Genomic DNA, 15,149 nt, shown 5'->3' on the forward strand with positions numbered 1-15,149 from the left:
GCATGAAGCTGAAGCTTCTATGCCTGACTGACTGATAATGTTCTCCCCCCTAACGGCTATTGCTGCTTATGTTCCAAATATACTATTTTTGCCTTGTTTGTGGAAACTTATTTTCACTGGGTACTGCAAAGGCCGTACTGGGTACTGCCACCAGACTTGAAATTCTAGACCTAGAAAACCTAGAACTATGCCGCCTTCGGTCCGATCTAAGTATAGTATATAAAATCATATATTGCAATGTCCTACCTGTCAATGAATACTTCAGCTTCAACCATAACAACACAAGAGCAAACAACAGATACAAACTCAAGGTTAATCGTACCAAACTTGATTGCAGGAAATACGATTTCAGCAACAGAATGGGTCGATGTCTGGAATACTCTACCTGACTCTGTAGTTTCTCCCCCCAACCCCCAAAACTTTAACCTTAGACTGTCTACTATTGACCTCACCCCTTTCCTAAGAGGTCTGTAGGGGGCGTGCATAAGCACACCAACGTGCCTACCATCCCTGTCCTATTGTTTCTTTTATTTTTCTATTTTTCTTATATGTATCCATGTATTCATAACTATATTTTTACTTATACCTATTATCTTGTAAGCAATTGACTAAATAAATAAATAAACAAACAAACAAACAAATAAATAAATAAATAACACGAGGGAGGGAATGGGAGTCACTTTCAAACGTGAGGAATCACTCCTCCTGGATAGCAAATTATAGACATTCCACTGAACTGCACTGAGATGTATTACTACTATTGCACCCTTGGGTTGTTTTAAAATTATTTTTACTCAGTCAATCCTGGAATTGGACTTTTCTGGAATTGATGCAGTTATCGTGTATCGGAGAAGTGATTTGGAAGTCCTTATTACTTGGCAATGAGTCCCCTCAATGTAAAAACAGCACATTGTTCAGTTTGGATTTTAAATGACTGTTATCTTTAAATGTGGTTTCTCTTCCCCCCCCACCTCCCCCCCCCCCCCACTAAGTCCCCTTCCTTCTACTTAAATTACTTGCAGTCACAGCAAAAAAAAAAATGATGACTTTGAAATAAGGGAAGTAACAATGTGTGTCTGGATTCAGGTGTGATGATTTAAAGTTTGGTTTGTTCTATTGTTCCATTTCCAAAGACTATGCAGTTTTTCACAAGTATTATAGTTTGCTTAAGACTTATGGCAATTATGTTCTTTCACTTGTAAATGGCTATTTCTGTGGGGGGGGGGGGAGGGGAAACAGTGTTATTACCATCATTGTTCTTTATGAAATTTTTTATATGAAATTCTCCCATAGTCCTCACACAGTTTGAAATAGTTCTTATATATATTTATTGTTATCTCTGCTTCTGGCTGTGAAAGTAGAACACCACGGACTGAGAGAAAACTGTTTTGCAGGATGAAGACAGTCATCTATTTTATGGATTTAATGGGTATTTTATTGCAGTTATTGCAAGCCGTTTGAGCCACAAGTAGTAGCATACAAATAATTGTAAACAAGTAAATTTTCTAGCTCAGGATGGCGTTATCTGCATTTTGTTCTTTAACCTGTTTTAACTCCATACAGTAGGGCCTACTCTGTTCAGGGTTCTATGACAAAAAGATAGAGAAATCACCCTGAAGATATTGTTTCCAATCACAGCTCTTTGTTAAGAGGTTAATTTTCTTCTGTTTAGTCAGGGGTGTCAAACTGGATTTCTTTTTGGCTGGCAGAGTGCTGCAGGAGGCCATGGAGGTCAAAAACGGGCCACGTGGAAGTTGCATGCACCTCCTCCTCAGCCTACTTCAGCTGGTCCTGCAGGCCAGATCTAAGCATCCCTGAGTTTAATTGTATCATATTCTGAGAGACTGCCTGGACAAGTCCCTGCAAGGTTCTTCAGAAGTGGTGTTCTATAGCCTCTTTTCTGGGCCTGAGAGAGAGACCGCTAGCCCAAGTTCCCGTAGTTGGCTTTGTGTCTAAGGTGGGCCTAGAACCAGGGGTGGGATTCAAAAATCCCAACAACTGATTCACTGCCTAGTTGCTGGGTGGGTGTGGCCATGGTGGGCGTGGCCCATTGGAACTTCTGGGAGTGCTGTCTTTCACCTTCCCAAGGATCCAGAGGCTTCCCTTGGGCCTTTGCAAGGGCAAAAACGGCCTCTCCTGGGCTCTGGGGGCCCCCCAGAAGCCAGAAACAGGCCCATTTTTGGACTTCGGGTGCTTCCAGGAGGACCATTCCCCGCCCCCCCCGAGCCTCTGCATGGACCCTGCACTTACCTGCATCATAAATGGGTGTCATGAAGACTCCTGGGAGGGGAGGGGCAGGGTGGATGAAGCCAGCTAGTCAGTTCAAATACCAGTTCAACAAACCAGATGCAAATTTAACATCCAGTTCACCTGAACTGGTCCAAACCGGTAGAATCCCACCCCTGCCTATAACACATGATCTCCTAGATTCTAGTCTGGTGCCTTAATCTCTACACCAAATTGGCTCTCCTCGTAAGGATTATATGCATTCAATATAAAAATAGAAAAGATCATATCACATTTACAAAGCTACTAAAAGTAATAAAGAGATGTTTATTTTATAACCCATACAATTTCAGGGTTTTTTTCCTTTCTTTTGTAGATGATGGGCCTTATTCGAAAGGAAGCAAAGACTCAGGTGGATTGGATACCACGTTGGTCTCAAGAAGGCAGAGTATACCGGGTAACTTCATTTATTGTCTTACTTGTGAGCATTTATTCAATTTGCTTTGCTAACATATAGACGGGTAATTTTTTTTTATTTCATTTCATGGCTTATTACAATAAGGGAAGACAGATTTCACCCTGGTAGGCGTTATCTCTCTATCTATCTATCTATCTATCTATCTATCTATCTATCTATCTATCTATCTATCTATCTATCTATCTATCTCTATCTTTACTACAACTCTGAGATTCATCACCCAGAACAGGAGGCAAACTGGATATTCTCAGAATTTTAAATTCATCATTTGGAAATTGTTTGAGTTGTAGAATTTAAGAGGATTTTCTGTTCTTTTATGTAGAGATCTACATCTCTTGCTCCCCCAACCACCCCTCTCTCTGCTCTTTCCTTTCAAAACAGGACAACTGAAGCCATTTTGCAGTCAGGAATACTTGTACAATATATCACACAGATATCTGTCTACTCTATTGTATGACAACTCTCCTCTTAAATCATTATCAAATTCTGATCTACATTGTTAAACTTGAATTTGCAGAAAGGATCAGAGCCGGATGAAGAGGCATTTAACATAAGAGTTTTCTATCTATAATTAACCTGTGTGTTTAAATAAATAAATGCACTAAGGTTAATGACTTATGAGTAGTAGTTTGCATAAAGTTTGTAGAAACGTATGGATTCAGAACACCATGTAGTAGAAAGTCTTCCAAATTTTTTGATAATGCTTTATGTATCCTAAGGTTGAGAAGTAGCCTAAAAAAAAGAATAGCCCAGTTAAATCTAGTCTAGTTTTGTTCTGATTTAGCATGATGTTCCCACAGTGACCATTTGAAGCCACAAGCAGAATAAGATTACAGTAACATTTTCTGACTCTTTACAGCAACAGATATACTGACTGATTCTGTTGCTGCAGGGGATAAACATCACGCCATCATAAGATAAATAACCTGATTATCCTATCCTTACTAATTTATCTAACTTCCTTTGAAAGCTATCACAAATCAGCATTAATTCTGGTAGATCTGTTGCATGCGAAACATTGCCTTTTATTTACCCATAGGAATCTTAACTTAGGACTGTCATGACTTACAACAGAAATTCCAGGCTCCATTACTGTTGTAAGTAAAGGACTACCTTTATCTGTACTTTGAAGAAGGAGGTGAAGACAAAAACCCTTTCCTGTCTTTGTTCCCTTCAATTGGAGTTTGGGGCATGATATCTTTATGGTCAAGCTCTTTGACAGATGAATTTCTCCATCCTCTTTTAAAGCCATCCAAGTTAATGTTTTTCACCATTTCATGGGGTAATTATCTGCACAGTGTAATTATGAAGTACATAAAGAAATGGTGTGGTTTGGTTTGATCTGTTCTGGATCTCCTTTCAGATTCATGGGATGACCTAATGTTTGAGAGAGGGAGAATGTTTGTTTGTCTGTCTTTGTTCATGATTTTATACGTACAGGTCATTTCCTAGCATAGTTGTCTTTAAACAGTCAGAAATGTTTCATCTTTTTCTTTTGGTAGAGAAGGTATTTAAGCCTCTGTTTATTTTGATTTCCTGCAGCTTCATTTTTCCCAGAACTATTATACAGTTTTAGAATACAGTAGCCATACTTTATATAGATGAACCATATCCTTGTGTAATTCTATATATATATGTGATTGTATCTTTATGGTATATTTATATTTGCTATATGTTCGTCTAAGTCCAGCTATCTTAAAGAGGCAAGCCATATTGGTCGTATAGTAAGCTGCAGGTCCTAGGCTGTATCAAGAGAGGGATAGTTTCAAGATCATCTGAAGCATTGGTACCAATTTATACTGCACTGGTAAGACCACACTTGGAATACAGTTTTGGTTATCAGGTTACAAAAAAGATGTTGAGACTCTAGAAAAAGTGCAGAAAAGAGCAGCAAAGATGATTAGGAGACTGGAAGCTAAAGCATACCATGAACAGTTGTGGGAACTGGGTATGACTAGTCTAATGAAAAAAAGAAAAGGGGATGACATGTTATAAGTCTTCCAATATTTGAGGAGCTGTCACAGAGAAGAAGGGGTTGACCTATTTTCCAAAGTACCTGAGGGCATAACAAGAAGTAACAGACGGAAGATTATCCAAGAGAGATCCAACCTAGAATTAAGAGAAATTTCCTGTCAGTGAAAACAATCATGAGTTGCCTTTAGAAGTTGAGGATGCTCCATCACTGGAGGTTTTTGAGAAGAGATTGGACAGCCATTTGTCTGAAATAGTATACGGTCTCCTGCTTGAGTAAGGGATTGGACTAGAAGTCTTCCAAGGTCCCTTCCAAACCTGTTATTCCATACTCCCATTTAGGGGTCTAGAACTGTGTTTCTCAACCACAATAACTTTAAGATGTGTGGAGTTCAACTCCTAGAGAACTGTCTAAAAAAGAAGTACAGGGATAGGGGAGGGGGAGGGACAAAGAAACACATGCTGCCATATTTAGCCAGGGAGAATTTTGCCAAACTCTGGAAATGCCATATTGGGTGTCATTGTAGTTTAGCTGTTTACAAAGAGGAGGGGGAAAGTTGCTGCGTAGCCTAAATTTCTAAATCTCCTCTATCTAATTTGGGTGTTTTCAGGTTTGGATTGTGCTGCTGATGTTAAGCTTTTTTTTACAACGGAAATGTAATTGGCATTGATTTGATAGCATTCTATACCCTTTAGTTGCTATGACCCCAGCTAAGGGGACATTTTTATGGAAGTGCAAGATGCAGATGGAAATAGAGCAGGAACTCGTCACTGAATAATGGAACCGTGAAAGATGCAACATTCCTCACTTAAAAGATAGTCTGACTTTAACATTAAGAGTAAAGGTGACAAGTACTATATAATAGATAACCCAGAATATTTATCCCTTTCCAGTGTTATCATATATATTTGAGGGTTTACCACAGCACTGTTATTACAAGTATTGTGTGGAACAGTGTTTTTTTCAAATGTGTCCATGCTGAGGCTACCTGCAACTGGATTGTGTTGGAATGCTATAAAAGTATCTCTGTATCAGCCATGGTTGCACAGGTGGCTCGAATGCCTGTGAAATGGTAATATCAATAGAATGATTATGTAAACTCAGCTCTTAAAAACCAGTGGAAGTAATTGGCAGATATGAACATAGAGTCCCATATGGCAAACTGTATCAGATGAAGCAGTCTTACCACGGTTGGTGCCCAAAGCAATGATCAATCAATAAATAAACCAAAAAAAAGGGAGAAGACAGAAGAAAATGCTGCTGATGAAAGGAGGGGCAGCTGCCTCACCCACTTTTTTGTTGTTGTTTCAGTTCTTCAATGGCTGATCAAATAAAAGCTGTTTAAACCTATTCTATGCTGGCTAGGGAATTCTGGAAGTTGAAGTCCAAACATTTAAAGTTGCCAAGTTTGAAAAAAGATGGTGTAGAATATGTTAATAGAATATGATGCTTTGGCAGCAATTGATGTAATGCTGCTTCAGCTTTTCATCATCAGGGGTACAATAATAAATAAGTAAAGATAAAAGTTTCCTCTATCCAATCATTTCCAACTCTAGGGGGCAGTGCTCATCTCTTTATTTAACTGAGGAAGCCAGCATTATCCAAAGACATTTCTGTGATCATGAGGCCAGCATGACTATACACCCAAAGGAGCATGGAACACTGTTACCACTTCCTACCAAAGTGTTTAGCTACTTATCTACAAGTGTTTATCTACTTCCTACCAAAGTGTTTATCTATTTATCTACTCATATTTGCATGCTTTCAAACTGCTAGGTAGACAGGAGCTAGGGCAAATAAGGGGAGCTCTCTTCATTGCACAGTGTTTGGGTCTCGAATCCAGGTTGTCAGTTTTCCAGCTGACAAGCTCAGTGTCTTTAACCACTCAGCCACTGTGCCTTCCCTCTCCAATAATAAATAGTCCTCACTTTTTATTCAAGGCAACTTCATCCCTCACAGATGCCTTAATCACTTCTGTAGCCAGTGAACAGGTCCTATTGTTAAAGCAATGTGAGACTTGTAGAAGGCTTTTGCCTATGGTAATGTGTGCCTTCTGGAAAACTAACCCTGAAGTTGATGACTTGGCCTCTTTCAGCAGGGCCTTGTTTTTGATCTGACTCCTATATATATTCTGTACTGCTTTGTAATGGGTCACCCCATTTGCCCCAATGTGATTGATAATCTTACTATTTATTGTCATTTCACCTTTTCATTTGTTGTTTTAATCCTAACTATTATTCATATTTTGCCAACTAGCTGGAGTTGTGATGGTAACTGAGACAGACTAGAAGTTTGATTAAATAAATAAAACAAATTAGGGAAATAGACTTACTACTTCCAAATAGCTTGTTCATGTCCTCAGATTTAGATTGCACAAGTTAAAAAGGATGCCTAACCATATGGTTAAGCTCAGAATGGATGGATGAATGGATGAATGGATACGCTAATCAATCTAAAAAAAGAATTCCTTTTATAGCTGAAAAAGGTTTAATGGAGCAGCACTACAGAATAAAATTTTAAAAATGTGGATTTTTTGTGTTTGATCGTTTTATGTACAAGTCTTTTGTCAGGAATTATAATCAGCCTTCCTGTCATATCATCACCTTCGGCTCCTCAGAATACTAGAACTCTATGTTTGTATAATTGGAACAAAAATATTTGGAATCAGCCATGTTTCCAAAGCAGATTTTCCCATGTGACAAAGAAGTTTCTTTCTCTTCCTATTTTTTTTTTTTTTGCTTATTCTTCTTAGTTGCTGCCTTTTACAGATACACAATATTATATAGTACATATTTATATGCTATTTTCTTTTCAATAGAGATATTGTTATCATGAATTACTTTGCTGGATTGTCTTTAATCTGCATAGTCTGTTTAATTTTATTAATAATTTTGCTATTGAAGTCTTCAGATGTACATTTCTGTAAGTTTTCTTGAATGCCTCCTCTTCCAGAAATCAAAAGACGAGATCTAAATGCTCTGATATAATAATAATCTATATGCTTCAATATAAATGGTCCAATTTAATAATAAAAATCCTGTGCTATGGATTGTTCTCTCTTTGTATCATCAGAAGAATTTAGAGGAGTCACAATTGTGGAGCTAATCAAAAAAGAAGGAAGCACCCTCGGATTAACTATAGCTGGTGGCACAGATAAAGATGGGAAACCGAGGGTCTCTAATCTAAGGCCAGGAGGACTGGCAGCAAGGTAAGATAATTACAAATGCAGAGTTTCTCAGTCACAAGTTTGGGGAATAAAATGTACAGCAAGAGTAAACTAGCAAGTCAGATAGTCAATAAAACATCAAATGGCAAACATCAAGCTTAAGTGATATTTTTTTAGAAGTCCTCAATCATCCTTTGGGACAATCATGGTTGTCCCAAAGGTGCTTTTTCAGGAGGCAACCAGACCTTCCTGTTCCTTCCCTGATGACACTTCACTTCTCATCCAAGAAGCCCTTTCAGCCATGACAGGGCGGTGGGGAAGGGAAGGATCCATATTCCTTGCAGACAGCTGGCAATTATTGGGATGCAAATTACCAGCTGTCTGAAAGGACTACAAGTCCCCCTGGGAAGACATATTTCACTTAATTTCTTGGTAGGTATGTAGTGTTTAAGGGGCATTGCATTTTGAGCTTCTTGTTAGAATGACTTATTCCTTCCAACTAAGACTAGTTCTGCAGATAGGATTTAAGAGTGAACATCATAACTCCTTTTATTTTCTCTGTTCTCGTGTATATTTGTTTTTTTAAAAAATGATGGACACCTCAGGTATTAAGTAAGATTTGTTTGTTTGTTTTGCTCTGCATGTTGTTTACTGTAGAGTTCTTTCTATTTAGATAGTCAATAAAGATATAATCAGAGCTGATCCAAGAATTTTTGGTGTCTGGAAAGAACAATAATCTACTTCGGGTCTGCTTATGGGGTTTATATAATTGAATGTACCCTTCAATAAAGACAACAGGCAGAGAATTTAAAGCAAAAATAATATAACTGTCTCTCTACTTCTATTTACTGAGACAATTGCCTCAAGACTATAATGTCTGGCCCTGGAAAGAACTGAGATATTTTGTTTTATATGTTACAGGAGTGATCAGCTAAATGTTGGCGATTACATCAAGTCAGTGAATGGAATTAACTTGACAAAATTGCGACATGATGAAATTATAAGTCTACTGAAGAATGTGGGAGAAAGGGTAATATTAGAAGTAGAATATGAACTACCACTAGCTGGTTAGTATATCCTTAATAAAGCTTTATGATTCAGTGATTTAAGATTAGCTGACCTTCGTATCCTTTCCACTTCTTTCCTATTGTGAAGAAACATACAAACCCATGAATAGAATAGAACAGAACAGAACAGAACAGAACAGAACAGAACAGAATAGAATAGAATAGAATAGAATAGAATAGAATAGAATAGAATAGAATAGAATAGAATAGAACTCTTTATTGGCCAAGTGTGATTGGACACACAAGGAATTTGTCTTGGTGCAAATGCTCTCAGTGTACATAAAAGATAAATTCATCAAGAGTCAAGAATCATAAGGTACAACTTCATAATAGTCATACGGTACAATAAGCAATCAATCATACTAGGAAACAGTTAATATAAATCATAAGGATACAAGCAACAAAGTTACAGTCATACAGTCAAAAGTGGGAGGGGAGGGGTGATAAGGAATGATGAGAAGATTGCTGCTTTACATTAGATCAGTAATCCTACTTCTGTTGGTAGTAGTTTCTCCAGCTGTTCAGGATATTCCAGCCTTGGCATCTGAAATTCTTTTACTTGAAGTGTCATTTTGCCAATAATTTGTTACACAGAGTGATTACAGTGGATTCTGCTTTTATCCATCTGTTAATTATTGGATGTTGTTACTCATAAATATTTAACAGTGCTAATGATTTCACAAACATCAGTGGGTATATAAAATAGATACTAGAAGCATCAATAAATACAGAAAGCAGATCACACATTAGATTTCGTTTCATGATTATAGCAATAACATTTAGACTTCTATACTGCTTCGCCATGTTTTACAGCCCTCTCTAAGCAGTTTATAGATTCAGCATATTGCCCCCATCAGTCTGGGTCCTTACAATTCAAAAACTGATATTTAAGTTTATGCTATTGTTCCTGGTTTGTTTACTCACAAAATAAACTTGTCTCTAGTACATTATAAAGCCTCCTGCTTGCTCATAAAACCCCAACCATTCACTTTTGACCCACAAACTTGAATCTATTTATGGATTCAACTTGGACATCAAATAAAACTGTAATGTGACAAATAGCACACTATGACATGACCATTAGTGGATTACAATTGACTTCATAAGATCTCTGGAAGATTGTTCTGAGTTGTAAGGGACAGAGGTTGGGCATGAGTAAGGTTAGAGAAGAAAAACTATTGTAATGTTAGAAATGAGTATGATTTTAAATAATATGCTGCTTAATTATGCTCAATATCCAATGGCCTTTTTTACTCAACTATATATTTTTATTGCTGGTTTAAAATATTAAAGGGTACATTTAATTTCAGCTAGTGGGTTGTAAATGTTATTAACATTACATTGCGCTGGAAGCAGGCTTTGCTTCTGTCCAGTTCCACAACAACTGTTTGTGACAATGGGAAGATTTTTGACCCAGAAGGAGGATTCTGAAGTAGAAAGTATAAACTCTGCTGCATCACCTAGTTTGAAGAGCTCATTTCTGGATCCAACCCAAATAATAATAATAGACTTTCATTCATCTTCTAGTACCTTAGAAGATATATTCTCTTCTGTACAGCTCCAAGAATTCCCTGATAGCAAGGCAAATGAATGGCTGATCAGGATTATTGATCTGGAGGGCATCAGGTTGAGAGTTCAAATGTATGAAAAGCTAGGGAGATAGCATTTCTAAAATGGTGGCTTGCGGCTGCCATTTAAATATAATAATTTCTTCCTCTTTCTCATTTCACCAATCTACTTAATTGGTGAATTTTTAAAAACACTATTAATTCTTCCTCCAAATTATTTGATTCATATTATGCATATATTTCACACACTATTATGAGAAGGAGGAGGGCATTTTGTCTGGAAAGTCATAACACAGAATGTGTAATAGGTTGCCTTTTACTCATAAACAGATGCAGTCTTTGTTTTTTTGCATTGCTTTCATAAGTGTTTAAAATTAAATGAAGTACTGAATTAAATATGGACTAAGACACATTTCCTTCAGTGCAGTTTTACACTTAATCATTTTCTCCACTTAATGATCCCAATCAACAACTGTCCTCTTAGCCACGAAGATTTGAATGTATTCATTCAAAGTTGCCAGCTGGCTTATTATTAAGGTATTTGAGAATCCAATAAACATCTGTGGCAAAAACTGTTAGCTCTAGGAATCCTACTGGGCTTTGAAGCTTGTAGAAGAAAAGGCTTTGTTTTGTGAATATATTAAAACAAGCTCAGGATATATGTATGTATATGTGTATTATTAAGATTGATTAGAGGCAATTTGCAAGACAGATTTGGGTAATTTTAATGCTGTTATTCAATCATGACAAGCATTATAGGCAATAGTCCAGTTTATGAAACTTAGAAGGTTTATTTGGATAATTTTTTATGTTTGAGATCATCTGCAGAACTTATAAATATGCAGATTGTATAGAAGGAGAGTTCAGCAAGTGAAATGCATTAGCTCATTCTTTTATTTCCCTTGTCTGCAGCCCCTGATAATAGTGCTGGCATCATTCCAAAAACCGTTGAAGTTACCCTCTATAAAGAAGGCAATAGTTTTGGATTTGTACTACGAGGTCAGTGCACTTGTAATTAGCAACATGCTGGGCCATTTGAAAACATGGCAAAAGGAGGCAGTGGGATGTCCAATGCCATTCTAAGGTGGCTTTCGGAAGGGCATCTTTGGGGAGATGGAAAAGTAATCTTCATAGACTGACAGAAGGGATACCATCAGGTTTCTCCATATGTTCCAGAAAATGACTGCTACCTGCTTGCTGATTTAAAAATGTGTTCTCTTTTTACAGATTTGTTGGATATGTGTCTGTATCAGTTATGAATTATTTTTGCAAATTGCTTACAGGAGGAGCCCACGAAGACTGGCATAAATCCAGGCCATTAGTACTAACTTATGTTAGACCAGGTGGCCCAGCAGACAGGTAATGTTCACATAATTCTACATTTAGCAGTGAAGCTTAAACAAACACATATTTTTCATATAAAAACATTCCCAATAGCTTTGCATCTCTACATTTTGGTCTAATGTCCATTGCTTCTTGAACACATATTTCCTTTGAGTTCTACTGCACTAGTTCTGGGTAGCCAGAAAAGGTGAATTATGGAAAATACATTTGAAAAATTTAATCAGTGTTGGATCATTTAAAACCAATTGCAGGTTCAGTGGCGCAGTAGTGATGGACTGCAAGGGGTGGGAATGTGTTATAAAAATGTCACTATGAAAATAATGTGCCATCAAGTTGTTTTCAACTCATGGACACCACATAGATAGATTTTCTCCATGCAGTACAGAAATACTAGAATATTAATGAAAAAATAACACAAGAAAACAGATGTAGAAATAATAATATTTGAAAGATAATTAATTAAAAGAAAGAGTAAAATAAATACATAAGCCCTAATTTCTTTTTCACTGTCATTTTTGTGTCAAGCAAATAACAGATCTGAGAAACCTAAATAAGTGTACAGGGTTTATCAGATCGTGATTCCTTAAAATGAGTCATAAATTTGTGCAACCTTTGTTAATAAAAATAAACCACCAAATTACACTGGCTACTGGTGTTCAGATATGGCTTAGACCAGTGTATGTCAACTTGTCAGCAGAGCTGACTGTGGAATTCTGGGCATTGAAGTCCACCCAGCTTAAAGTTGCTATGGTTGAGAAACACTGGCTTAGACAGATAGCTAGACTTACAGGCCTAGCCTACCTCTCAAAATTTGCTCCATGTTTATTCTCTGGTTGTGTAGATGAGTTTACCACAGGTTCATTCAAGCAAAGAAAAAGTTTTGACAGTTGTCTTGTTTTATAGGTCAGTCTTATACAATCAAAGTTAGAATTACCTCAGAACTCACTGTGAGTTTCCCCTGACAAAGCAGGAACACTCTCCAGTACCTTATCAAAAGTTGTATCCCACCCTTGAAAAGCTCCTGGGCCCACTACGTGTACATCTTTGAGCAGATGTAGAAACTCCGGAAGTGTTGGTAGTAGATAAAATTCTCAAATAAGCATTCATCTCAAGAATATTCTGACTTTGTAAGATATGTGTTCCTAATGGATGCCTTTATCATTTTCTGCAGGGAAGGGTCTTTGAAAATTGGGGATCGGCTGTTGAGTGTGGATGGGATTCCTCTTCACAGTGTGAGTCATGCTGATGCTCTAAACATTCTGCGTCAGTGCAACCAGGAGGCCCTCTTCCAGATTGAGTATGATGTCTCCATAATGGGTAAGGGCTGTTGGGTTTGATTCAGTTCTGGGGAATGCATGTAAGATTTTATTATTTAATACCATGTACACTCTTAAATTGGCTTGTTTTTAAAGCTAATTACACTGTTGTCCTATGGACAGTAGATGCTGTTGGAAGGTAAATGGCCTCCATTAAAGACATATAGAAGAAAAAAAAGATGACACTTTAGTAATATGGAGTCCACGTCTGATCCACAAGGCAGAGTCCAGGTACAAGACAAGGGCAGGACAAGAAACAGGCCCCAGACAAGAAGCAGTTCCAAAGGCACAGTGAAGCAAAGGCCAAACACAGGCCGCAAGAGAAAGGCTAGGTCCAAAACAAAATGCAAAGAACAATCTTCCAAGTGAGGCAAGGCAAACAGCAACAGGCCTGAGTCAAAGCCAAATGAGTGTAAGCCAAAGCAAACAATTGTTCCGGCAAAGACAACCCCCCTCCCCCATGGCTTCTCCTTAAGTTACTACCCTCCAGGTGTTCCTTGTGAGGAGGGGTGGGGCAACCTCCTCCCGACTAGCCTTGCAGCCCTTCTCTGGGCTTGCCTATGTTCCACTCTCCTGGCCCTTGGATCGAGTGGAGGAGGCAAATGTTCCTCATCAAAGGAGATTGGCTGCCTTATCAGCACCACTGCTGTCAGTAGCCAATCCTCCCCTTTGTCTGTGCAGGCAGGCAGCTCTCTGTCTGGTTGTCAACTCCCCCAATGCCTGAGGGCCCCCCGATGTGCCTTCCTGGTCAGACAGTCCCAATTCCAACTCCTCCTCTGAACCAGGCTCTGATGAAGCCATGACAGACAGACAAACAGATGATAGACAGATGATAAGCAGGTAGATAGATAGGTAGGCAAGCAGGTAGGCAGGCAGGCAGATAATGGATAGATAATGGATGGATGGGTGGATAGATGGATGGATGGATGAATGAATGGATGATGGGCAGGCAGGCAGAGAAATAGATAGACAGATATCAGTAGAATTGATTTTCCCATCATCTACCATATACAGTATATATGGTAGAATCTGGAACAAGTTAAAAACTTCCAGAGCTACAAGGATTTTGTTTCAATGAATAATTGGGTGCATGAGTTTGGATGGGATGTTTTAAAAATAAAGCCTCCTTCAAATAAAATGAACCCTTGGTGGCTCCATAGATGCACTTTCCAGGCAGCAGTACAGAACTACTGGAAATGCTGTAAATCCTCCTAATCTGTCCAAATGCTCTGGCTGAATACAATATCTGATAAAACATTCAGTGAGGTTTGAGGGTCTTGTGTCTGGTCCTGGGCATCTTTTCTTGAGATAAGGCCAGATTGAGAAATGCAAACACAGATGGCTGAGAACTGAGCTAGCCCCCATTCTGTGCATGCAATCTCCAGACGAAGTGAGAATTTGGCCTGTTTATTCTCTTTACTGCTGCTTTCTGAAGAGTGCTTAAGTTTGTTATAGCCCCCAAATGGAAAAGAAGGAGTTTCTGCTTGGTTTTGTATTACAGATGATCTTTGATTTACAACCATTCATTCAGTACCTATTTGAAATTACAACAGCACTAAAAAAAGTGACTTGTCACTGGTCCTCGCTGTTATGTCCATCACAGCCTCCCCATGGTCACGTGATCAAAATTTGGGCACTTGGGCAACTGGCATATATCTCTGATGTTTGCAGCATTCCAGAGTCACGGGATCTGCCATTTGCAAACTTCTCAGCCAGCATCCAACAAAGACAATGGGGGGGGACCGAATTCACTTACCGGCTGCATGGTTCACTTGACAACTTTGGCAAAAAAGTCATAAAACTTGGTGGGGGTGTGTGACTCACTTAACCATCTTGCTTAGCAATAGAAATTCTGGTGCCAATTGTTATTGTAAGCCGAGGAACTAGCTGTATAAGCCACTGTTGATAGGAGATCAAGGCCCAACTCCAAATATTTCAAAACATGAAAGCTATTTGAGCCTTGCAGCAATTTCAAGCCGTTATTATTGAAAATGTTGAGTAAAATAAGAGAT

At 38.2% G+C, this 15,149-nt stretch overlaps 1 protein-coding gene across 6 annotated transcripts in view; it reads left to right on the plus strand.

Annotated features, from left to right (window-relative positions):
* Positions 1–15,149, plus strand: part of GRIP2 (glutamate receptor interacting protein 2) — a 494,881-nt gene that overhangs the window by 393,714 nt on the left and 86,018 nt on the right. For all 6 annotated transcript variants that reach the window (XR_015741616.1, XM_087923753.1, XM_087923751.1 and 3 more), the window contains exons 2-7: positions 2,603–2,683; positions 7,749–7,884; positions 8,764–8,909; positions 11,390–11,476; positions 11,761–11,836; positions 12,993–13,138. Coding sequence is in view for 5 of the 6 variants with exons in the window: in XM_087923753.1 (XP_087779879.1) it covers positions 2,603–2,683; positions 7,749–7,884; positions 8,764–8,909; positions 11,390–11,476; positions 11,761–11,836; positions 12,993–13,138 (672 nt within the window). In the remaining variant the exon portion in view is untranslated. The remainder of the gene's footprint in view (positions 1–2,602; positions 2,684–7,748; positions 7,885–8,763; positions 8,910–11,389; positions 11,477–11,760; positions 11,837–12,992; positions 13,139–15,149) is intronic.

This window comes from Pseudonaja textilis, chromosome 2 (assembly GCF_049901715.1).
Source record: "Pseudonaja textilis isolate UNSWEBS1 chromosome 2, rPseTex1.2, whole genome shotgun sequence".
Lineage (NCBI taxonomy): Eukaryota > Metazoa > Chordata > Lepidosauria > Squamata > Elapidae > Pseudonaja > Pseudonaja textilis.